Genomic DNA, 26007 nt, shown 5'->3' with positions numbered 1-26007 from the left:
GTATCTACAAGCCAAGAAATGCCAGATGGCCATCAAGCCACGAGAGCTAGAAAGAGGCAAGGAAGGATTCCTCTACCATTTTCAAAGGGAGCATGGCCCTGCCAACGCCTTGATTTTAGACTTAAAGCCTCTGCAATTGTGAGTCAATAAGTTTCTGTTGTTTTAGGCCACACAGTTTGTGGTACTTTGTTACAACAGCCCCAGGAAACGAAAACAGCACCTACTAAGTGCCAAGTCTTGACCAAGAGTTCCCTGCCCTCATGAAGCTCACATAGTACGTGGTGTGTAAAACCACTAAGCTGTGATAAGAAACAGATCTCATATGGGGGCCACAGTACCTAAGATGAGACTAGGGGTGGCTAGGAGTTAATGGTAGTTAGCCACCTGGAAGGAACAGAAGAAAAAGGCCTGAAAAGATGGAAGTAGTTGTGTGTATGCAGCTTAGAGAAGGGAATTCCATCTGACTGAAGTGTGGAATGGGCCACAGGCAGTGGAGAGATGGTGCAGAAGAGATAGACAGGGTTCAGATCCCAGTCGCCTGCATAAGCCATGCAAAGGAATTTGTATTTCCCCTAGCACTTTCTTTTTTATCAGTATATCCACACAATATTGATTATCTAATTTTATCTTGTAGAGGTATTGCTAAAATCCCTCTCTTCCTCTCTGATTTCTACAGTCTTACTTTGGACACATTTCCCATCTAATCTATTTTACTGTAACAGCCTCCCACCTGATTATGTAATCATTAAACAGGAAACAAAATTGAATAGAACAGGAATGTAGCAATCTCAGTGTTCAGAAAGTGAAGCTTACAGAATATATACTTAGGGAGAAATATTTTAGAATATTTAGAATGGTTAGAATGGTAACCTAAGTTTTCGTGTTGGTTAAATGCAGAAGAAGATTTATTTATGGAAAGAAGCATCATCTACAGAATTGATGGAGTGCATTTCTCCTACCAGCTTCATGATTGCTGGCACTTTCAATAAACAGGTCCAAAGGATAATATAACCCATTTAATAAGTTGGCCCACTTATTCTAACAACACTATATTTACATTTGTCCCATTTTCACTTTATTTTACCCTCTGCATCAGCACATTTGCCCTAATTGCTTTCTAATTTGTATACATGTTTGTGCTTTAAAAATTTAAACCAAGAAACCTTTTTCAGGAGCTCTTTAAGTACTGAAGTGTAGGGGATCTAGTAGACTAATGGATCCATGTGTCACCTAGTATCATGTGTAATGCATTTCTGTACCACAGAATTGCACTCTTGTTCTTTGCTTATTCTGGAACTCAGATATAACTTATAAAGAAAAAAAGTGGTATGAATTTGTGGTTGCTTTCTTCAGAGAAACACAGGCAAATGCACATTCAGAGGTCTGCTGATAGTGATGTTTCCATGGCAACAAGCAGGCTATCATAATATTTATATCCATCTATTATGCTTTAGTTTATTTTAGGGTTTGGTGTTAAAATGACAAAATAACATATGCCTTTATTTTCTTAAATATATATTAGGTTCATTTTTTTCTGGGTTAAATATTTTTAAAGACTTCATAGAAATTAATAAGAAGTCATTGTCACACATGTAGATTTTTATTATTCCCTATTAGTTTTAAATTATGTACCTTTGTTTATAAAAGTTTTGAAATAGATATACATGACACAGTAAGTGACCAGTGTTAAAGTTAGGGAGAAATACACACATTTCTTTAAATTTCACAGTTATATTTTGGGGGAGATTTTTTTCTAGCTATTTTGCTTTGTAACTTTATAACTTAAGCTTTAAGTTAATAATTCAGGAGCTCTGCAACAGAACAACAGACATCAGCTGTGCCCAAGGTAATGATCTAAGATATTATCAATCTTTCACCAACAGACAAATTAGTTTTTATGTGTTGTTAATATAGGGGCATAAGAGAGTGAGAGGCTTTATTGAAATCATATGATAACATCTGTTTATATGCTTAACACATAATATGTGCCCAGGATGTAAAAATGAAGCAGAAGAAAGACTATAGTTTTGTGAAGCTTACTTTCTAGCCAGGATGCGAGGGGGTACTAAATAAATAAACAGTAAATACATTCTATAGTATTGTATAATGACTTTGAAGAAACATAAAGCTACATAAGATTATAGAGTGATGAGAAATAGGAGCATTTCACCTAAATATTTTGCTGTCGTTTACACTTTGAAAGCTCTATTTCGTTGATCAGTACCTTTGGTTGTTATACCAAACCCCAAGGGATTCCTGGGTGGGTGTTATCCCTCCTTGTTGACAAAGAGGAAATCAAGGCACTGCATGGTTAAGAAACAAGTTGGCAAGTTTCCGAAGAGTAAAGACATCTTCTTTCACTCAGCCTTGTTGGCACTTGTTGAATAATTTGAATGAATGATTGAAAGAATGAACATACCTTAAATATGACTTGTGAATTATCCATTGCAGATTTCTAAGGTAGAATTTCTAAAGACTGAAAAGGAGTCAAAAGCTTAAACTGTAATTCAGATGTGATGGTCCTCCTTTATCTCCAAGTTAGAAATCAGAGGATGTGTCATCTGCCTGCCTCTGACACTAATTAGCTTTGGGCAAAATCTAGCCTCTCATGGACTTGGTTTGCTCTTGTAAAAATTGAGAATAATTACATATGTATTGCCTGTCTCACAGATTATTGCTGAGAATCATATGAGATAAACTATGTCAATCTCAAGAGGTCTGTACATGTGTAAGTCATTTTGATTCTTTAGAAAGTAATCTTCATTTAACTTGAATTAGGTAAGTATTTTTTTCAGGCGGTCCATAACTAATATATTTTTTTTGCTGTACGAGGGCCTCTCACTGTTTTGGCCTCTCCCATTGCGGAGCACAGGCTCCGGACGCACAGGCTCAGCGGCCATGGCTCATGGCCCCAGCCGCTCCGCGGCAGTGGGATCTTCCCGTACTGGGGCACGAACCCATGTGCCCTGCATCGGCAGGTGGACTCTCAACCACTGTGCCACCAGGGAAGCCCCATAACTAATCTTTGATGTGTGTCTCTCTTTCTCTTTTTGATGAAAATTGTCAGTATGAAGTGATCATATAATTAAAATAAATCTAATTAGCTTCTTTCTCTGTAACAAAGGTGATCTTTGAATGCCAGACCATAGGCGTTCTTATCATCTGTGAGCCCTGCTATTAGTCTGGTAATGTGCTGCTGAGGGAATCATTCAAAAATAAACTGTCTATTTGTAAATAAGGGTAACGATTCAATATTTGATATTTCTTCTTGTAGTGTTGGAGGGTTATTGCATTATGCTAATTTATTTTTATTTTCCATTATTCCTGTAATGGATAGAAGTAAGCATATAATGTAACACCATATATTCGTTGCTAAAATCACATGTGTCTTAATGGCAACTGTTCCATGAAATGTATAAACAGTCTCAGTGACTCAGCCAGTTTAGCAAATAACAGGAGCTTTTTTAAAAAAACTCACTTCATGTGTTGAATTTCAACAAGTATTACTTAGCAACTACTCTACTAATTGCAGGGGGAAAACAATAGAAATTATGATGTTCCTGGGAAGAGAAACATGCCTGTTAAAAGCAAAAGGTTAAATATAGACAAACCGGAGTAACTGTTGAACGCTTCAGGTGAGAAAGGAAACTTTCATCTGGGTGTGAATGACATAGGTCTGGATAGATGAGGATAGAAGGATATGTAGAGCTTATCCTTGCCTGGGGGTGGGGGGGAAGCAGCTTGCTAATACTTACTGAGCATCTAATACATTCCAAGAATTTTGCATTTATTTTCTCACATAACCTCTCAGCATGTTTCTAACGCAGGTCATATTATCTGCATTTTTCAGAAGAATCTGCATATCAAAGAGTCTGAGAAAATTGTGTAAAACCACAGAGCTTGTTTTAGTAGCAGAGACTCTAACGAAAATCTAGCTTCAAATTCTTTGCTGAAGAAGCCACTAAGACATTTTAATCTAGACTGTTAAAAAGCTTTTTTTAAATGTTTGAGAATATTATTAAGATAACTGTATTGAAGTGGTGTGATTTGTTCAGATATTCAGAATATTGTCATTTTATGTGACCTTTTTATTTCCAAATTGGCAAGTAGACGTTTCTAAGTGAAAAGACCAAGCACATCTTTGTATAACTAATCATTAGAATTCCTCTGTGACATACCCAATGATGGTTAGTTTCTGAAATATAACGTTCTTAGATAGTCTTGAAAATAGTTCTCTATATTTGGTAATGTTTTGTGTATGAATGCTGGCTTTTTCTATGGCCCTGTTAAAATCAAACTGACTTTAAAAATATGGTTTTCATGCAGATTTTCAGAATTATCTCAAACCTCTGGTATACTTGGAGATCTTAGTTTCAAAGAGAAGGAAAATGATTTGTAGTGTTGCCACATAATTTTTTTTTTTTTTTTTGTGGTACGCAGGCCTCTCACTGTTGTGGCCTCTCCCGTTGCGGAGCACAGGCTCCGGACGCGCAAGCTCAGCGGCCATGGCTCACGGGCCTAGCCGCTCCGCAGCATGTGGGATCTTCCCGGACCAGGGCACAAACCTGTGTCCCCTGCATCGGCAGGCGGACTCTCAACCACTGCGCCACCAGGGAAGCCCTAGCTATTATTTTTTGAACACACTGTTTTAAGTAAATGACGTAGACTATCTTATTTCTTTCTCACAACAGTAGCAGAGATAATTGCTATTATTATCCTCAATTTACAGATGATGAAACTGTGGATCAGCAAGTGAAGTAATCTACCACAGGTCAAACACTTAAGTTTCAGGAAAGGGATTTGTAGATGGGTTTATCTGACTCCAGAGGACCCAGACTTAAATTCAATCCAAGTTAAAAAGTGGAAGGAAACAGAGAGATGGTCATGGCGGGAAGGAGGATTTGTTTAAGAAAAGTGGAGCATGGGAGTTATTGGAAGATATATTTTGCTTTTTAGATGAAGTGATCTTTGCCTGTTTGAAATCATAGATGAGATGAGAGAGACTGAAGTAAGGAGAGTTGTAAAACCAGAGTCTCAGAAGGAATAAGGGAACCTTGCACTTCTAGAATTCTATTTATTTTTCAAAGGGCTTGCAGATCTGCAATGCTAGAGAGCCTCTCTCAAAAAACTCTGTGAGGTTCAGAGGGCAGGTGTTGTCCCCAGTTTACAAATAAAAAGCTGGGAAGCACAGATGATCAAGTTGTAACTCCTCCAATCTTGCAGATCTGGATTATGGTGGAGCAAAGACAGGATCCCTGGTGGGCCCACTCCTGTTTTCTTTTCCTAAATCTCACTGGTAGAAAGTTAAGAAATCTGCAACCCAGGCACAGAGGATTCAACTTCGGTGGGGGACCCACCATGGAGATTCCAAGGAAAATGATATGATGGATGCAAATGTATGTTGATGACCCACTCAGTGCCAACAAATATGTAATGGCCTAGAGATATAAAGATGAAAATGATGGTGTTCTAATCTTGGTGGACCCCCAGGATAGGAGAACAAAATAGAAAAATATAGAAAATACAGAATTGGGAGCTTCCTTGGTGTCGCAGTGGTTAAGAATCTGCCTGCCAATGCAGGGGACACAGGTTCGATCCCTGGTCTGGGAATATCCCACATGCCGCGGAGCAACTAAGCCGCTGCGCCACAACTACTGAGCCTGCACTCTAGAGCCTGCGAACCACAACTACTGAGCTGGCACACCACAACCACTGAAGCCCGCGCGCCTAGAGCCCACGCTCTGCAACAAGAGAAGCCACCGCAATGAGAAGCCCATGCACTGTGGCAAAGAGTAGCCCCTGCTTGCTACAACTAGAGAAAGCCCACGTGCAGCAACGAAGACCCAACGCAGCCTAAATAAATAAATAAATTAATTAATTAAAAAACAGAATTGAAAGGATGGTGGTAATTTCAAGAGTTTCAAAAAAGGGATGTGGATGAAGCTGGTTTTGAAGATGAATAAAAGTGTGTCAGTGAAGAAGTGGGAGAGCACAGTTGCATGATTCTTGACAAGCATTTTGTGCTTGGGGAAATCCAAATAGTTTGTTATTGTTTCAGTGTATGTGGCTGAGAGTTGGGGTTGCTGGAGCAATGGGGTGATGAGAGGCAGGGAAGGAGCTGAATTATGATATATCTGTGGGGAAAGGTCTTGTAAAGTATTCCTAGGTGCTTAGAGTTCACCCATTGTGCCAGTATTTCAACTGTGTTTAAAAAGCAAAGACAGTTCCTGAAGACGTTAAGATTTTATTAAGTGCTTCCCTGTTCCCTAAGGAGGCTTAGAAAATACTGAATATGTAAGTCTGCTTGGAAACTTACAACACAAACTTGTTGTAAAACCTGTAAAAAGGCTGGGCTTTTAAGTATGAAATCTATTTGCAGTAGACATTTTTGGTATCCCCAAAATGTGTTAAATCCCCTCTGCCCACCTCTGAGTAATGTGCAGTGGGGGTGGACAGTTCCATGAAAGTTTACAGTGAGAGCTCTGAGGGGTAGGGGAAAATGATTGCCCCCAGGGAAAACCCTTCACTGGTAAGGTTGGGAGCCTATATTCAAATACCCCGACTCCCGTCTTTCAATGTGATGGTTCTAGAAGGCATTCTGTACACTTACCAGAGATTCATGCAGAATCAGTCCCTTATTGACTACAGTAGCAGCTTCAGTAATGTAACCAGCTGGTGGCTTTTCTTCCATCCCTCTTTTATTCACCCCACTCCTTCCCTCCTACTTTCCGAGATCATCTTCCATACACCGCAGATCACTCAAGTCCTTTCTTGGCTCTGCTTTTGGGGAAGGAAAACTAAGATACTATTGAACTTGTTGAGCAAGCCATTGTTTTTACATAAGGAACCATTTTTATTTTCCTAGGACACACCTATAGCCTGCCATGGTAGAATTTTCCCTTAGAAACTTTACTGGGTTTTTTTGGCTGCGTTGGGTCTTCGTTGCTGCGTGCGGGCTTTCTCTAGTTGCGGCGAGCGGGGGCTACTCTTCGTTGAGGTGCGCGGGCTTCTCATTGCGGTGGCTTCTCTAGTTGAGGAGCACGGGCTCTAGGCACATGGGCTTAGTTGTTCCATGGCACATGAGGTCTTCCCAGACCAGGGCTTGAACCCATGTCCCCTGCATTAGCAAGCTGATTCCTCTTCTTTTTTTTTTTAACATCTTTATTGGAGTATAATTGCTTTACAATGGTGTGTTAGTTTCTGCTGTAAAACAAAGTGAATCAACTATACTTATACATGCATCGCCATATCTCCTCCTTCTTGCGTCTCCCTCCCACCCTCCCTATCTCACCCCTCTAGGAGAGATCAACCTGAAAGTGTGAAGTGTTTGAGCAGCCCATAGAAAACCTAGCCCGATAAATAAAATTAACAGACAGGTGTCAAGGTAGAGTATTTTATACACCAGGAATGGTCCATGTGCATATTCATAGGAAAAGCAGTCAAAGTAAAGAGTGTATTTCTTTCCTGGCTCTGCATACCTCCGTTTGATATCTTGGGAGATACTGTCTCCAGGGTGTGACCAGAACTTGGGATATTTTAGAGCAGCACAGCACAGGTGGTGACCAGAAGGGCAATCAAGGTGAGCCACTTGCGGCCTGTAGGTGGGGTGGAGGAAGAGGAAAGAAAGTAAAAAAATATGGAGAGCTGGATTTTATCTTTGTTTTTTAATTCAGATTTCCCCAGTTGTATATGTACTTATTTGTGTGTGTGTGTGTGTGTGTGTGTGTGTATTTAGTTCTCTATAATGATTTCATGTATAGTTTGTGTATCCACACTGTGGTCGAGATCCCTCACAGTGCCCTTTTATAACCACACCCATATCCCTGCCCCAACTTCCCTGAACACTGACAACTACTAATGCATCCTCTGTTTCTGAAATTCTGTAATTTAAAAAATATTATATAAATGGAGTCGTACAGCATGTAACCTTTCAGGATTGCTTTTTTCACTTAGCATTATTCTCTGAAGATTCATCCAAGTGTGGGGTGTATCAATAGTCCATTGCTTTTTATTGCTGAGTAGTATTCCAGGAAATGTATGCACTACTGTTTATTTAACTGTTCATCCATTGAAGGACATCTGGGTTGTCCCCAGTTCAGGGCTATTATGAATAAAGCTGTACAAACTTTTCTGTACAGGTTTTCTTGTGAAAATATGTTTTGTTTCCCTGGGATAAATGCCCAAGAGTGCAATTGCTGGATCATATGGCAATTGTGTGTTTAGTTTTTGAAGAAACTACCAAACTGCTTCCAGAGTGGCTGTGAAATGCTGTACAATCGTACACTCACCAACAATGTATGAGCGATTCTGTTTCTCCACATCCTTTATGGGGTTTAGTGTTGTCACTGTAGTTCTGATAGGTGTCGCTAACCATTCTGATAGGTGTGCCGTGATACCTCATTGCAGTTTTAATTTCTGTTTCCCTGATGGCTAATGATGTTGAACATTTTTCATGTCCTTATTTGCCATCTCTATATCTTCTTCAGTGAAATGCCTGTTCATTGTTTTGCCCATTTTCTAATTGGATAGTTTCATTTTTTACTATTGAGTTTTAAGAGGACTTATTCTGGATACTATTCCTTTACTGGATAAGCGATTTGAAAATATTTTCTCCTGGTCTGTTGCCTGTCTTTTCATCCTATTCCCATGCACTTTCACAAGGCAAAAGTTTTATATTTTGGTAAGGTCCAGTTTATTACTGTCAAGCCTAAAAACTTTTTGCCTAACCCTAGATCCCAAAGATGTGCTCCTATATTTTTCTCTAAAAGGTCTATATTTCTATATTTTTATGTTTTACATTTACATTCAAATCCATTTTGAATTAATTTTCATGTATGAGCGAGGTTGAGAACAAGGTTCATTTTTTTCCTATGGTTGTCCAGTGGCTCTTGCACCATTTATTGAAAGGCTGTCCTTCGTCCACTGAATTGCTTTTGCACATATGTCAAAAACCAACTCAGCATATTTGTGTGCATCTGTTTCTGGATTCTCTGTTTTATTCCATTGTTCTATGTATCTGTCCCTCTGCCGTTCCCACACTGTCTCGCTCATTGTAGCTACATAATAAGTCTTAATACTAGGTAGAGTGGTTCTTTCCACTTTATTCTTCTTAGTCAGGATTGTCTTAGTTTTTCTAGGGCCTGTGCTTTTTCTGTGTAAGTTTTAGCACAAGCCTGTCTACATCTACAAAAAATATAAAAGTAAAACAAACCAACCAAAAACCTTGCTGGAATTTTGATAGGAATTACATTAAATCTATATATCAATTTGTGGACAGTTGAAACTGTGCTGAATCTTCCAATCCATGAACACAGTAGGTGTCTTCACTTTATTTAGACTGATTCTTTTTTATTAGTATCTTGTAACTTGCAGCATATAGATCCTTTGTATGTTTTATTATCTGTATACCTAAGTACTGTATTTTCTTTGAAATGATTGTAAGCAATTTTGTGTCTTTAATTTTGGTTTCTGCAGGTTTATTGTTACTCTCTAGAAATTGTATCCTGTGACCTATTTAACTCACTTTGTAGTGGGAATTTTTTGATTTGCTTTTTTTTTTTTTTGTAGATGCCTTCCTATTTTCTATTTAGACAATCGTATCATCTGCAAATAGGGGTCATTTTATTTCTTCCTTTAGAAACTGTATGCTTCTTATTTTTTATTCTTTTATTATTGCAGCGGTCAGAACTTCTAGTATGATGTTGGCTGCAAGTGGCTAGAATGAACATCCTTGTCGTATTCCTGATGTTGGCAGAAAACATTGTCTTTCACCATCAGATATGATGCTAGTTGTAGTTCTTTGTAGATGCTCCTTATGAAGTTGGTTTCTTCTTAAAATCTGGCTAATTAGAGGCTCACAAAATGTGAATAATGTCACATTTTGCAAGAATTAGGAGACAGGAAGAAAAATCTGAGAGGTTTCTACCAAATAATTTCTGGAATGACTTCTTACTTATTTTGACTCCTAAACAGGGCTTGTTCTGATACAGTTCTTGTCAAGATTAGACCATATGCAGCCTTGACTTGGGTTTGGGTTGCATATATAATCTGCCAGGATATTTCAGTAATCTGAAACTTTTTGGATATTTATACTACTTTTATCTCTATAGTCCCTAGGGTTAAAAAAAAAAAAAAAGCTGGGAAAACACTTAAGGCCACTGCAGTTATTTTTGTTTGCTCTTCCTAATGCATGTTCTCCATGAACTGGCCACATCAGGTATCCAAAAATAATGTTCTTTGCCCTTATATACTGTAGCGATAGTATCACTGCAAATGTCCAGAGCAATGGACAAACCTGTGACAGTGTTAGTGTTTAGGCAAAAGAGGTTTTCACCTATGGAGGTGAAGAGACATTGTTAGTTTCTGTAGAACCTTTTTTTTTTTTATCCTTTTTGGTGTATTCTAGGTAAAATCAGTGATGAATATGTTTTATGCTGTGAAGTTATATAACAGAAGATAACAAGGAACTGGACAGAAAATCAGTAATTATGATGCATACTTGGTTGTCAAAATATAATGATTTGAAATTATTTTTCCATGTATGGGCTACATTCTGATATGATGTACTCCTCCACTTAGTCTTTGGGAAACATTTGGATGGTCCAATTTTGCAGTTCCAGCTCAGTTACACTTCAAAAGCCTTAATGTTTTGATAATGCTGCATTTGGTTATAGATTTAAGATGATATAATGCTACGTTATATCACTTTTGTAGGGTTACTTCTGAATAAAATAAGTCCATAAACACTATTTTTTCTCCTTTTATAGTCACACATATGTGAGTTTTGCTGAATTGTTTTATTCCATGCTTATAAGCTAGCAATATAATACTGTTTTTCAGTAACAATAAAACGAAAACACATAGGCCTTCTAAGTTCCCTTTGATGTATTGACTTATGGTGCTCAGAAAATTCATACATGTCTACAGTTGGTAGTTTTATCAATCTGAAGAAGATTATTTTGGTTTTTGCATTTTTCAAAGTTGAAATTTTTCAAGTTGTATTTTAAAATACATACACTACCTTACTTTTCATAGTCACCACAAAGGCAATTTATATCAACCCTTAAAAGCTATGAAATGAGTATATTCTTTCACAAATTGACAGTGCAATTGTTCTAATACAGAAAGTGACACCACAACATATATTAACTATGGAATGCACAGTACTTTTTTTTAAAAAATCACAATTTAGAGAAACAAATGTCTCTTCTTTTTTTCCCCGTAGGCTTAAGCTTTGTTCAAAATGAAACCCATAGAATTTTCTCCATGCTATAATTTAAGCTGGAGAATATGAATTGGAATTTGCTGTCCTGGATTATTATTGAAAGAAATTAAATGGTTTTTAAAAATAACCACTGGTGATCAAAATAGTATTTGCCTTAATTGCTTTATTAAATACTTGAAAAAATTTATTTGGCCAATGATAAAAACAGTTTGTATTTTTTTACAGCTACAAATAAAAAGGAATATGTGGGTTTAATTTACAGGATTAGTGGGTGTGTATTTTTGTTTCTATTGCTGAATTTCTAGAAGCCTTAATAAAGAAATCAAAATCCTACTTTTCCTTCTCAAAGCAAATGTTAAATGTTTTCCTCCTGAGGTTCCTGAGAAGGGATTTTTTATTATCCTAAAAAAGAGTAATGTCTCTGTGTGAACATTTTAAATTTATGGTCCTTTCTGAAATTCTGTTTTGTTTTGTTTTCAAATCAGATCTGGAAAATTTTAAAACCAAAATGAGAAGTACAGTGTCAGTGCGTGAAGGACAAGGAGTCGTCCTGCTCTGTGGCCTCCCGCCACACTCTGGAGGTAACAAGTGCTCTGTTTTTGCTTTTTATGTTTATTAAATAAGTTTTGGGGTGAGACCCACAGCATATGTACTGTTATTGCTTCCATAAATTACCCTGAGAAACTTGATAATCCAAGCATTGGATTCTGTCAGTTGAGTTGCAGTATAAGAAACTCTACAAAAAAACAGTCTATCCAGAGGAGATTATAAACATAATTTACTCATTCCAACAAGGAAGGTTCTAAAGGCCAGCAAGATCAAGTTAATTTAAGTTACCTAATGGTGCTGAGCAATGCTTCATCCTTACACTATTATCACTTATTATTTAGTTGTAGACCGTGACGTACATTGGTGTCTTTGTGGTTTCTCTCTCTCTCTCTCTCTCTCTCTCTCCCTCTCCCTCTCCCTCTCTCTCTCCCTCCCTCCCTCCCTCCCTCCCTCCCTCCCTCTCCTGCCTTATGCATACATGCTTACACATGCTTATTGATATATGCTGTTGCACCTCTTGATATATGTGTAATATATATATTGAAAATGAAATATGTGTGTGTATTCACATCATTTTTATTGGGGTGTTGGAATTGCAAATTTTATGCTACATTGCTATAAATTGAAATATTGCTGGAAATTCAGAAGGTTAACAAAATAGCTACCAAGAGTGGAAATGAACTTCTGCACATATGAAAATAATTTAATAAGTACTGCTCCCCAGTAAGAGCCTGAAGTGCTGGTTGGATTTTCCTCTCATGCTCACTGTTACAAACTTGGTCACTTGCAGGAACAAAGAAGGCATTATTAATGTATGAATCATTGTTCTCAGAGAAGCAAACACATTCTGTTATTGAGAGGATGAGAATTCCTGAGAGATAAATAGGTTAGAGAGAATCTTTCTGACCAGAGGTGAAACTGCAAAGTCTTCTTCCCATTATAATAAAGCTTATTCAAATGTCAGTATGCTGGACTTCATTTGTTCTGTGACATCCAAACCAAAGTCCTTGTTGCCCAGTGACTTGGCAGTTTTAATCACAAAATCCTCAGCCCAATAAAACAGACATTTCCCATCTTCAGTATTTGATCATTTGAAATGTCTGAGCCAGCTGCAGACTGCAGATTTGGGGCTTGATTAGCTGCCATGCTTGCCCTCGTGTTGGTGAGTATGGGTTTAAATTGGGCTCCCCAGTCTACTTCGGGAGTGTATATTTTGCTGAAATCATGAAGTTTCAGAGGACCTGTGACTTTGAAGGGAAGCATAGACTCTCTTGATTAGCAGTAAAAGTAACTGAGCTCAAACTGGCTTGAAGAAAATAGGGAGTCTACTGGCTCATATAACTGGGTTGAGCATGTGCTTTCTGCTAGAGCTGTATGGTTGACACAACGATGTACCACCCAGAATGACTCGCTGCCTCACTGTGGGCAGTGGGGTCAGCCAGTGGCCTCCAGCTCTCAGCTTCTTCCTGATCTCCTTGGCTGCAGGAGCCACTTGCCCAGGGTCTCACCCTTCCAGGGGCTGCCTGCATCTGGTGGCTGAACAAGGAGAGGATATAAGGGGTCAGCCCTTTCTGTCCAACAGTGGACAGCTCTAGTGGGGAGGACTCAATCCAGAGCTTCCTTCCAGCATGACCAAGGCTTTTTGTATCACCACAGTTTGACTTCTTTCTTATCTCAAATCCTGCTTCTGCCTCCTTGCTTTCACGGGTTTTGAGCTTTGGTCAAAATCTTTATCCTCTTAATATTTGCTCCCTGAGAACCCAATCTACTGGATCCAGTGGTTTAACCAATTTCATAAGCGGTTGGTCTTTCTTGCTGTTTCTGGGCTCTGCTTCCCTCCATGTTGATTCCATTGTCATGTAGACTCCCTGTGGTAGCACAGGTGGCTCCTGGCAACTCCAGGCCTTCTGGTCCTTAGTGCTAAAGATCCTAATGGACCAGACAGCCTGTTGCTCAGTGGCTCCTGATTTTCATTACATCAGCCTTGCTCATGAGATTTTCCCCTCCAGCAGAGAACCAGAGTCAGCTCCATCTACTGGCAAGCACTGAGATAAGAAAGACATAGTTTCCAAAAGAAAAGAAGGGGGTTTTGTTGTTGTTGTTGTTTTGTTTTTTTTGCGGTACGTGGGCCTCTCACTGTTGTGGCCTCTCCCGTTGTGGAGCACAGGCTCCGGACGCACAGGCTCAGTGGCCATGGCTCACGGGCCCAGCCGTTCCGCGGCACATGGGATCCTCCTGGACCGGGGCACGAACCTGTGTCCTGGGCGGTCTTGTCTATGATGTGTGTTGGAACTGTTGACCCAAATTAAAAGTCTAAGTGATCTTCTTTAAACATTTTATGATTAGATATACTTGCTGATAACAAAGGAGGGGATCTCTTAGTTGACTGGGCATGCACACAGTGAGGGAGTCTTAATAAGCTGTTGGATAAAAAAAACATGTTCCAAAAGATGAATCTTTTCCATCGTCATGAAACTGGAGAGCTGCTGGCCAGTCACACCTCTCCTAAGTAATGACATCCTCTAAGTAATGATTCCTCTCTGCCTTGGTGACTTCATATAGTGCTCTTTTCATTTTTAAAGCTCACAGTCTGGGGTGACTGTGAAAGTCAGTAGAATTGTTGGCAAAGAAGGAAAGAAATCTTCCCAGATGCGGTGCATTAGCTCTTAAGACCCTGCGGCATGCATGGGGGAGTGAACGACTGAACAAAAGCATATCTTCCTGCATGCTAGATTGTGCAGGAAAATGATAGGGACCAGAGCGTCAGATTTAGATGCTGAAAACAAGATTGTCATTGATCCAAGTCTACCTAATGTTGAGTCTGCGAAGTCACAATTTACATCCCCTGCCCTGACTTCTTGGTTTGGGATTTTCTTGAAGACAGAGCCTATGTCCAGGTTTGCTCTGCACCCAAGTGCCTGACACAAGGCTGGTTTATGACGAGCAGTCAGTAAATAACGGTTGAACAAATGAACACATTCATGAAATGAATAAAGGAATCCTCTTTAGATTGGGCCAGTTACAGATGCTTTCTGAGAATGCACTGCAAACTCTGTTTCTAGAGGTGGAAGCATTTAACAACTAATATGCGCTGGGTGCCAAGCAGACAGGTGCAGACACTGACAGATGATGGTGAACTCTGCCCACAGCAGCTGGTATCAGCTCCGCTTCATCCCCTTGTGGACTGAGGGACTTTTCATTCAGTGGAGGATGTGAGGCAGCACAGAGCAGCTGAAGCCGTGACTCCAGGATTTATCAGTACATGTGATATGGGGCGCACATGGCCCCGCTGTGATCCATTGTGTCCTCTTTCCACAAAGTCCCGCAGTCTCTGCAGGACATGACCTTCCCTTCTCTGTCTTAACTGCTGTATTACTTTTACTCACTTCTACTTGGTCCCTTCTCAGTGGTTGGAAGTTTTTAATTTTGTTATTTTCTGATTACCGAAGACATCATCGTATTTTATTATCTATCGTATGCTCTAACAGAATCACAGCCTGACAGAGTAGACACAGGGGTGAAATAATAATAGTAGTCTCTATTTATTGAGTGCTTCTTAGTTGCTAATCAGGGTGCTGGCTCTTGGTGGAAATAAATCATCTGCTAGGAGATTCTTTTGATTAAAAGTATGGAGAGGAACTGGATAAGTGACAAGGGAGATATGCAAAAACAGAACCCAAATAGGAGTCCCAAAGTATGGAAACTGAATATATTATTCAGATTCCCTTAAATAATTTGTCTATGCAGATAATTTATAAGAAAGTAGCAGCAACCTGGGGTTGCTTTGCTTAAGAGCAATCGCCATGTATATGATGCCATAGAAGGAAAAATTGTTTCCTGATGGGTGACAGAAATGTTTCCTGGGAGTCCCCATTACTCCTAAGCAATGCAGTTACTGTCATTTGAGAGGGGTCTTATCTCCCACTCATTCTGTGACACTTTCTGCCACTTCCTATTCATTGTCTTCTCTGCAGAATAATCCAACATCTCTCTAAGGTGAAAGGAATTAGTATCCTCTTGAAAATTAGCTGGAAAATTAGGAAGTGACATGCCAAAAATAAGGTACCAGCCGTGGATTATCCGTGGGTTAGTTATCAATCTAATTACCAATAGTGTGAAAAGCTGGGAATTAGTGTAATTACTGGTCAGTTGCTGATACCACTACAAGATCGTTGTAAATTCAAATGCACAAAAAAATTATCCTAATATAAATAAGGATACAAGACTAGTTCATGGGCCTTTCATGATAAATACTAATTAGACAGGAATTCATAGGTCAATCAAGTTATTGCCTACATACATGTTAATAAAGACTTGGTTTTTGTCCAAGGATGCCTGATGAGATTTATTCTGAGTTAAAAATAGACCTGAGTATTTCCCAGTGTTTCATAAGCACACAGCTTTGGTCTCTGATCCAGCTTCCAACATCTGTGCTCTGTGCATATTCTTCTTACAATGACAGCCCTGGACACTGCCATCCTTTGGGATGTGAAAAGAAAGTGTGAGATGCTAAACAGCAGGTAGTGGAGGATGAAGCGACTTCATACTAAAAATTGCTTTGTAAATCCTGGTGTGACAGAGGTGAGAACTGTTAGCAACATAACCAGATGGCATGGGATTTACACCCTCTGTGTCAACATCTTTTTTTTTCTTTCCCTAGGACCAAAAAACAAGTCACCTCAGGTAGTTTAGATGGGGCAACTTCAAGAAAAATTTCCAAGTAGGAATGTTCTGGAAACACTTGTGCGGTTGCTAGACCTTGCATCAAGGCGATGAGACATTACTTAGTGTTTTGGGATGTGATTTTGACTCAAAACAGTAGGTTCGCCAAATACCTTAATGTGTAACCTTAGCACCACCTTGGCTTAGGCATTCATTTTTCCTTGAACTACACTCTACTATTCATGTTTGTAGTTGAGTCAAATTTAAAACAACAGCTTTTTACAAAACTTTGAAGTAGGGAATACATAATATGTTCATGGGCAGAATGTGCTTTCTGGCTCCCATGGCATTTGCATCACTGGTCACTATATAAAACATTTCTTTGAGAACCCAAGGGTTTCCCCTTCCCTGAAGCAATGTATCTGAAAGTTGCATCGTAGCAGGTCTTTATACCATCACAAATTATGAAATCTAGATAAAGCAGATGGTTGGTGGGTTATTGAGGAATAAGCATCTCTCTGCACCATAGAATATTGCTCCTAATTTATTGCTCCTAAGCCTGGGAGTCAGATATGTTAACATGTCACAAGAAAGAGAGAATCCATCTGTAGACTGACTGAATAATATATCACAATTGTAAAAGTGTTTTTTGAATATATGCCAATGCTGATGTGACTGTTGACATTTATGGGTGTCCAGAATATTAATAAATTCATACTAGTATTCAGACAAGTATGTTCTGAATCGGTTGACACATAAACCTCAGGTGCTACTATGTGGATAACAGTAAAATTGATCTCTAAAGGGAATGTCTGTTGTCTCAAATAGTCTTAATTGCGGAGCATCCATTTTGTAGTTGGAAATGGAGATGAAAAATCCTGAGTTTCTCCAAAGTGCCTGAATGTGGAAACTGTGAATTAAAAATATTCATTGAGTCTGCCCTCCTCCCTTCCTTCCTTCTTCCATCTGTCCATCCATCTATTTTATTCATATTTTGATTTACTCATGCATCCATCAAATATCTGTTGACATGTGGAAGATGTTTACGTCTTATAATGCTATTTTACTGTAATATATATGGCCCTTTACTTGAATAATGTTAGTATTAAATACAGAAGAAACTGAAAGCATTGCTGATAAACTTGATAGGAATGTATTCAAGTCAGTATTTTTGAACCCTACCCAAACCACTTTCCAAGTTAAATGTACTGTTCTCAGGGTGCAAGGAAATAGAAAGATAAATAGGAACCCCCCTGTCCCCAGGGGCATATATGTGAGTGGCTTGAAATGTCTGATTTATATATATATATATATAGATAGATAGATAGATAGATAGATAGATAGATAAAAATATACTATAATCCTAATATGTTTGCTAGGTAGAAAAATATAAAATTAAAATACATAAGTAAATTTTTAAAGAGGGCTTATTATATTTTCATGTACCCCAGGGTACATTTGTACATTTTTTACCCCATTTTAGAAAACCTGTTTCTAGACAGCGCTTGGATTTCCTTCCTCCAGCCGTAAGGGTTGGATTATGTGGTGGAGGTTTTAGACTCGCTTGTGTTTTGTTTAACGACACAAGCAGTGACTGCCTCTCCTCCTGGGTATTCCCTCCATTGCCTCCACGGGCTTGGAACCACGCTTAGCATGTTCCAGCTGGCCGCTGCTGATTGGCCCAGAGGAGGACACCTGACACAAGCTGGGCCAATCCAGAGGAGGACACCTGACACAAGCTGGGCCAATCAGCCGCTCTCTCCTGCCAGTTTGAAAATTGACCTGACAGGCTCTAAGTTTTGAATTTGGAAGTTTGAGGCAGATCCTTTCTATCATGCCAAGAAAGCTGATGCACATGGCATAGAGATGCAGCCTTGCAGAGGCTAAAAACAGAGACCAGGGACAGAGTAAAGACTAAAGACTGCCTGGCCACGGGCTCTCCAACCATCCTCCCTTGGCAGCTGCTTTCTTGCCCTTGGGTGCTATGCAACAGCCCCAGTATATGGATATATATTCTGTTCCCTTTGTCATTTTCAGCTGAGTCTAGTGGGTTTCTGTTTTTTACAACCAAAGGCTCATCACTAATGTAGAGGGCATTATTGTTAGGGCTACACCCGTCACTGGGCTGTTCCAGCATCCTTTTATGATTGAAGTCAGAACTGAACACACCACAAATGGCCCTGGAAGGAGGCAAGGTCACAGAAGCCAATTTAAAGAAACTGTGCATTCATTATTATTTACGTGTTCAGTCTATGAGTGAGTTTCTCCCAAATTTCAGGGTTGCCAGTGACTACTCCACATATATTTCATCAGAGCAGCATGGGTTCAAGCTCGCCCCCACCCCCGCATTTCATTCTCAGATCCCATAAATAGTCTGCTATAGTACAGTGAGAAAATCATTTTCTCCCACTCGAAAGACCGCCGAGTTTTCCTTGCTGTGATTCCATCCACCCACAAACAAGTCAGAAGGAGCATTAAGCTCATCAAAAAAAAAAAAAATCACGTGCGTGAGCTGGAAGTTTAAATCCACTGTTAGAGTGATAGTGCTTCTACAAGAACTTACTTTAAGATAGGAGAACTCTGATGTTTTCTGCTTTAAGTAAAAATTGCATTGTTAATTTAGTACAAATCAAGGATGGTAAAGGCTTTGATTCCTGACATCTCAAGCAGAAATTAAGGATGATTGTTAGTCAGTGCTTTTGTCAGAAAAAAACAAAAAACATAGTAGTGCTAGGTGAAACCTAAGACTTAATCTGTACGCCAGCAAGAGGGAGAGTTAAATGTTCGTTGCTTTGCTGTAGAAATGTATTTATATGTACTGGTGTTTTAATTAAGCTTACATGAGCTACTGTTAACAAAGAAACCTGAAAATATATTAGCTTAAACTGAACTGTATTTCTTGCTCAGATAAAATCCACATCAAGTGCTTTTGATCATAGATCTCTGGCCTCATCCATTTATGCCTCTGCGTTTCAGCATCTAAAATCTGTGGTCTCTGCCTCTGTCTTGGTCCAGCTGGCAGGGAAAAAAGGGGGAGAGATGACCCATGGATGGTTCTTGTGGACATGTGCCTGGAGGGGATGGCACGTGTCACCTATGTGCACATTCTGCTGACTGGTTCCCAGTCACATGGTCACACTGAGAGCAAAGGAGGTCCATTGTGTGTCATGGGGGAAGTGGGAACGGGTTGGGAGTATAGCTGGCTTCTCTCTGCCACCTTTAGATAGACCTGTGCTTTTGAAAATAAGCACAAGCACAAGCAGGTTAGGACCAGAGATGTATAAGATACAGTGTGTCTTAAGAGGCTGTATTTCATGATTTCTAGTGGCTGTATAAGAAGCTCATTTGGAGGACTTGTTAAAAATGTGTATTCCACGATCCCACTCTCAGAGATTCTGATTCCTTAGTGTGGAGTCTTTTCTGGGAATCTGCATTCTTTATGAATGACCCAGGAGATTTTTGACTCATTGGGGCCTTGAGCCACACTTTGAGACCCACTATCATCACGTTGTACAAATTTAAATGCCTTCAAGAAATGTTTTAAGGAGTAGAGAAATGTCATTTATGATGGAGCAAGTGTAAGCATTGAAGTATTTCAGGAGTTGCATTTTATTAAGTAGGACATTTTGGACTTTAAAAGGGAAGTGGAATTCTTGGCTTATATAGGACATTGATGTTCATTTATTTATAAGCTAGGCAATTCCTATCCCAGCTGACTTTTTCCTTCATTAACATTAGCTGCCTTAGAGAGCACGGTTGCTGGTGTGCCTAGACATGTAGCTCAATATTCCATGGCATTCATCCACTTTCCCTGTGTGGAGTAGTTGGTAGGTGCCGGGCAGTCACCTGTGCTTGTTGATAATCACAGAAACTGGGCATTGGTTAAGTGTGTGTAGCTTTTAATCCTCCAGGCACTGCTTGGCATCTTACCCCTGAGTAGTTTGGATTTGTTTATTGTTGTTATTGTGTCTGTGTGTTTCTGTGAGAGTGTTCATCTCAAGGGGGTATGCCCATCTGGAGTAAAAATCAGACTGATATTGTAGGGGAGGATTTTCAAAATCAGTCACTTCTTCCCTTTTAGACCTGGCTCTTATTTAAAAGCTATTTTTCCCTATTAACTTTAGGAAGTTTGACTTTGAAAGGATACCAGTATTTAAAACTAAGAAATTTAAAAATGAATCATATGCAACGTTTTCAGTAAGATTACAAGAGTCAGTCAATGCAATGCATCCAAAGAAACATCACAGTGACCACCTTTCTGTATTCTCAGAGGTCTGCAGGGGCCAGCCAAGTGTTTCAGATTAATGAGCAGGGCCAGGTTTTGAGACTTGGGCAATTTTTTGTTTTCTTCCCAGTAACATACTGAAATCACTTAACAGCATCATTTACTTCATATGCAATTTTTACAACATAGAAAATACAGTTCTTTTCTGAGTTTATTAAGCGTTTTGTCACACGTATCTTCCATTTGCTGGTTAAGTTATTACTATGGCTTTTTTCCTAATGTCCTCTTAAGTTAAATTCATTACACACAGACACGCTTGGCATACTAAACACATAGAGCTATTATTTTCACTATTTATACAAAATTTGCTGCGTATCAGTCAGCTTTTACTAGGTTCTGTTGCAGTAACAACTGACTCCAAAATCTCAGTAACAAATGACTCCAAAGTCTCCAGGGCTTATAATAATGAAGAGTTATTTCCAGTTTTGTAGGCTCTATGCTATGGGTTGGCTGCAGCTATATTCCATGTGACCTGTTTATTTTGGGAAAAAGTAGCCCTTGTCTGGGATATGCCATTCTCATGGCAGGAAGAAAAGAAACCTGTCAGATTCATTCAGTCTGTTCACAGGTGGTATATATACATCATTTCTGCTCTCATTCTATTTTTTAATTAATTAGTTAATTAATTAATTATTTTTGGCTGTGTTGGACCTTCATTGCTGTGCACAGGTTTTCTCTAGTTGCAGCGAACGGGGGCTACTCTTTGCTGTAGTGTGTGGGCTTCTCATTGTGGTGGCTTCTCTTGTTGCAGAACATGGGCTCTAGGGTGCATGGGCTTCAGTAGTTGTGGCTTGCGGGCTTTAGAGCACAGGCCCAGTAGTTGTGGTGCACGGGCTTAGTTGCTCTGCGGCATGTGGGATCTTCACAGGCCAGGGATCGAACCTGTGTCCCCTGCATTGGCAGAAGGATTCTTAACCACTCTGCCACGAGGGAAGTCCCTCCTATTCTATTTTGCGAAACACATATTATGGCCAATACTGATCAAATGGGCCAGAAACCATTCTGTCACAGAGAGGAGTGACAAAAAATTTTAATAATAATGTAATCGACCATAAGTTCTCTCTTATTTTTTTCTTTATCTATTTGGCCTTTGTAGTCTTTCTTTCAGTTTCCCCAGATGTGATGAGATCTAGATCCAATAACTAGTTTAAGTTATCCTAACTCTTCCAACAAGAAGATGTAAGAACAACAATATATCATGAGGAAAAATGACACCCAAAACGTTCAAACCACCCAAAACGTTCAAATGCTGCTCAGTTCCAGCTGATTAGTGCCATGGAGAAAGCAAGAACAGCTAGAAACTATATGTTGGCAAAATTTTCCAAAACGTTAACAATATGGGTCAAACAGTACTTGGTTTGAGGGTGCCTTTAGCCTGTGGGCCACAGTTAGAAGTCTGTTCCTCAAGAACATTCAATTAATGCTAATCTTTAAAAATGCCTCATTCACTCAGTAGCCTAAGGGTATACGTGTCTAAGAGTTAAGAGTATTGTTTATAGCTTTTAAAAATTCACTTTGGTTAGATTCAGGAGTACAGAAAACAATTCCAAACAAGGCTAATTAAAACAGCTAATTATGGGCTCCTGGAGGCCTGCAGTATTTGGAAGTAGCATCTCAAGCCTTCTGGAAACAGTTTTCCAGATTCATTTTACATTCTCCCCATCTAGTCTAGTTTACATCATTACTTTTCTTAGCAAATGTTTTATGCCCCCAAAGTGGGGATAAACCAATCAACTAAACACAGCAAAGCCATGGGGGTCTAATGTGTGAGGTTTTATTATATGTAAGTACAAACTCTGTAGTTTTTGAGACCACATTTGATTTTATCTAGAAAGAGATGAACTTGGAAGATCAGTGATGTCAGCTAAAGCCCAGTTCCCATGAAGAAGCATTGCATTCCCAAGAGTAAACACAACAATTAAGCAGAATTGTAACTAATTCTTCCATTGTAGCTATGAGTAAATCATTTGTTGTTCCTAAGATAAATTTTTATGTAAATCTAGAAATTTAAGAATTTTGGGGGAATTCCCTGGCGGACCAGTGGTTAGGACTTGGCGCTTTCAGTGCCGAGGGCCCAAGTTCGATCCCTGGTCAGAGAACTAAGATCCCACAAGCTGTGTGATGCAACCAAAAAAAATTTTTTTTTCTTCTTTTTCTAAAATAATCTTATTGTTTTCAGTGACATTAATATATTTGGAAATATTATGCATTTTGCAACCCACTCCTATCACTTCTTTTAATTGCCCCTTTGATTTTTGTACAACATGACACATATGTACTCTCTGCACTGAATAGTACTGATCACCCTCCACAGATAAGGAACCTTCCTGTGCACTGTGTCCCTGATAAGATCATCTGATTCATGGGTTGATATATTAAATACAATAGGTAGAGGTAAATTCTGTGTTCCTACCATAGACTCCTTTTCTCTTGTGGTTTTATACTTTTACTCACAGACCATTTGTGTGACACTGAGCAACATTTTTTCACTATGTATTCTTATGCAACAGCAACAGGCATCATGCAAAAGAGTGAGGCAGTTTTTTTTAAAAAACCCACTTTTGCAAAAATGCTGGGGAAAGCAAAAGAAAGCATCTTTCTTTTATTTGTCAGAGCTTTTATTTTATTATTATTATTTTTTAATATTTACTTATTTATTTTATTATTTATTTAGGCTGCGAGGGGGTCTTAGTTGCGGCATGCAGGATCTAGTTCCCTGACCAGGGATCAAACCCAGGCCCCCTGCATTGGAAGCGTGGAGTCGTACCCACTAGACCATCAGGGAAGTCCCTGTCAGAGCTTAATAGTACAGTACTAATTTTACATATCCTAGAGGAGGAGTCTAGCGGACAGCTTCTCCCAAACTTACTTGACGAGAGAACCCTTTGTTTATATAACATCTTGTGGGACCAAATATTCTGAGAAGTCCACTTCAGGAAATGCTTACGTAGCTTGAAGATCATGCATACCAGTAATTTTCAAAATATTCTCTGCTAAATGCTCTAAGGGTTAGTGAAAGGGTACAGCTTAGTGTACAGACCTCAAATTTCCCCAACTCCCTCTTCAAGTAGAGCAATTCTTTTTTTACCAATTTTAAATGTTGTAGTTCCACATAAATATTCTTTAAAGATAGAATTCTGTACTGATAAATTCTAAAGAGAAAGGGAGGGAGGAAGGGAAGGGAAGGGAAGGGGTAGAGGACGAGTGTGTCTTACTTTATCAGTGAGCAGGTGGAGTCAGTTCCTGGAATTTGTTCTGATTCATCTTCACTGTAATTCTTGATATATTAGGGGGAGGAGACTTCATTATATCATTATGAAAACTGGGGGAGAAAATTAAGGGATGCTTTTGACTAAGTATACTTCTGGCATTTTATAAATTCAATTAATTATGTGTGGATCACATTACATCTGTTATAGTAATAACAACAGGCTGGTGTTTTCTGGTGAGGAAACGAGTCCATCAGTCATCCGTAATCACTGATCTTCAGATAAGGGGACCTGTGCTGGCTGGCTTACAGAAACCATAGTGTGTTTTCAACACGGCTGCCAAAACATGCTGTATTCCGCAAATGTCTGAAGAAGGCCTATTCTGTTTTCCACTTGTGATGTGAAATGACATCTGAAGTGGTGACATATGTAGACTTAAAGCAATCTTTTTCAATCATTATAACCTTTAAGCACCACTAACCTCCCTCAGGATTCTTTGACCTTTTCTCTCTGTATTAGGCTTTTTGACAGCTCAGAGGGAGCAGTGGTGTACCTGACATCTGGTATAAACATGAAATGTTAATTCTTGGCTTATACTTAATATTGCCAACTGCTTTCAGATGCTCATGTGGTATATTTTGTTTTCCCCATGGCTATAACACAGAATCTGTATGAGTTTTCTTAATCCAGTGCTGGTAAGAAGTAAAAGTTATTTCTTAGTTCCAAGTCTTGGATTCCTCACCGTAGATTAGGGGGGAGGCAGAGATTCAAGAGTTCTTAGCCAGGCAGTGAGAGAATTTTGTCCGCTCCAGTACCAGAGTAGAGAATAAGAAAGCTTAAAGGACTATCAGAACAAGATACAGATGTAAAATGAGGGTGAAATTAAGGCTTTGTTAATCTTTCTATTTTTGAAGTAGAACAGAGACAAAATTCCGTATCTCCAACAGGCATTGGAAGGTATTAAAGTGACCATGACTTCTTTCTGATTCTTAGTGAAGTATATTGGGGGTATGTATTCCAAGCTACAAAGCATTATTAAGAATCCTCAACTAAATTGGAAGAAATGCTGTTTGCTAAAACTAAGACATGATCAGAGCATAATAATACAATGAAGGAAATCTCCAGGAAGTAAAAAGGAAAAGGTGAAATACAAAACTCACTGGATTTCCAGCTATCTCCAAGTTGGGAGAACTAGAAAACAATGCAAGAATTGGCTTCCTAGTCAAAGGAAACAAACCTTCAGGACAGCCTGGGAATTTCAGTTGGAAGTATTGTGTAGAGAAAATTTAGAACCGAAAATGAGAGAGGGTTCTGCTGAAAGAATAGCACCTATGTATATCTCTTGTTACATTTGTGAACCTCCAGGTCTTATGCACATGACTGGAGACAGATTCCTTGAATCCATTTTGTTTGTTTGTTTGTTTGTTTGTTTTTGGCTGCATTGGGTCTTTGTTGCAGCACGTGGGCTTCTCATTGTGGTGGCTTCTCTTGTTGCGGAGCACAGGCTCTAGGCGCGTGGGCTTCAGTAGTTGTGGCTCGCTGGCTTCAGTAGTTGTGGCTCATGGGCTCTAGAGCACAGGCTCAGTAGTTGTGGCACATGGGCTTAGTTTCTCCACTGCATGTGGGATCTTCCCAGACCAAGGATCAAACCTGTGTCCCCTGCATTGGCAGGTGGATTATTCTTAACCACTGTGCCACCAGGGAAGCCCCCTTGAAGCCATTTTAATAATAATTGAGACAACTAGCAGTTGGGATATTAGGACTATGGTAAGACATCCTTATAGGGGACATAACTTACAACACTTATATATATGCAAAGTTCTTGAACAGTTTGTGTCATGAAAAACTGATTCATCTAAGTTGTGTGTAGTGTGTTGGCAAAAGGACTTGAGAACCTTTACACCTGAAATTGAAAAAAATATAATCAAGTTGATAAATATATAGACAATCATACTCTATCTTAGTGCTAGTAGAATACTAGTGGTACTTAGGGAAACAATCTTCAAATGGTCTCCGGAACAATGGGAGACTTCACTAGAAGACAAAACGACAGATGAATTCTATGAAAATTCTTCTGG

General features: G+C 39.2%; 1 protein-coding gene across 1 annotated transcript in view; it reads left to right on the top strand.

Annotated features, from left to right (window-relative positions):
* The window catches only part of CNTN3 (contactin 3), a 244471-nt gene that overhangs the window by 79425 nt on the left and 139039 nt on the right, over positions 1-26007 (top strand). The window contains exon 4 of the mRNA XM_060109564.1: positions 11710-11805. Within this exon, the coding sequence (XP_059965547.1) occupies positions 11710-11805 (96 nt within the window). The remainder of the gene's footprint in view (positions 1-11709; positions 11806-26007) is intronic.

Source organism: Mesoplodon densirostris, chromosome 10, assembly GCF_025265405.1.
Source record: "Mesoplodon densirostris isolate mMesDen1 chromosome 10, mMesDen1 primary haplotype, whole genome shotgun sequence".
Classification (NCBI taxonomy): domain Eukaryota; kingdom Metazoa; phylum Chordata; class Mammalia; order Artiodactyla; family Ziphiidae; genus Mesoplodon; species Mesoplodon densirostris.
The sequence above is the reverse complement of the archived record's forward strand: the minus strand, read 5'-3'. Positions and strand labels throughout refer to the sequence as shown.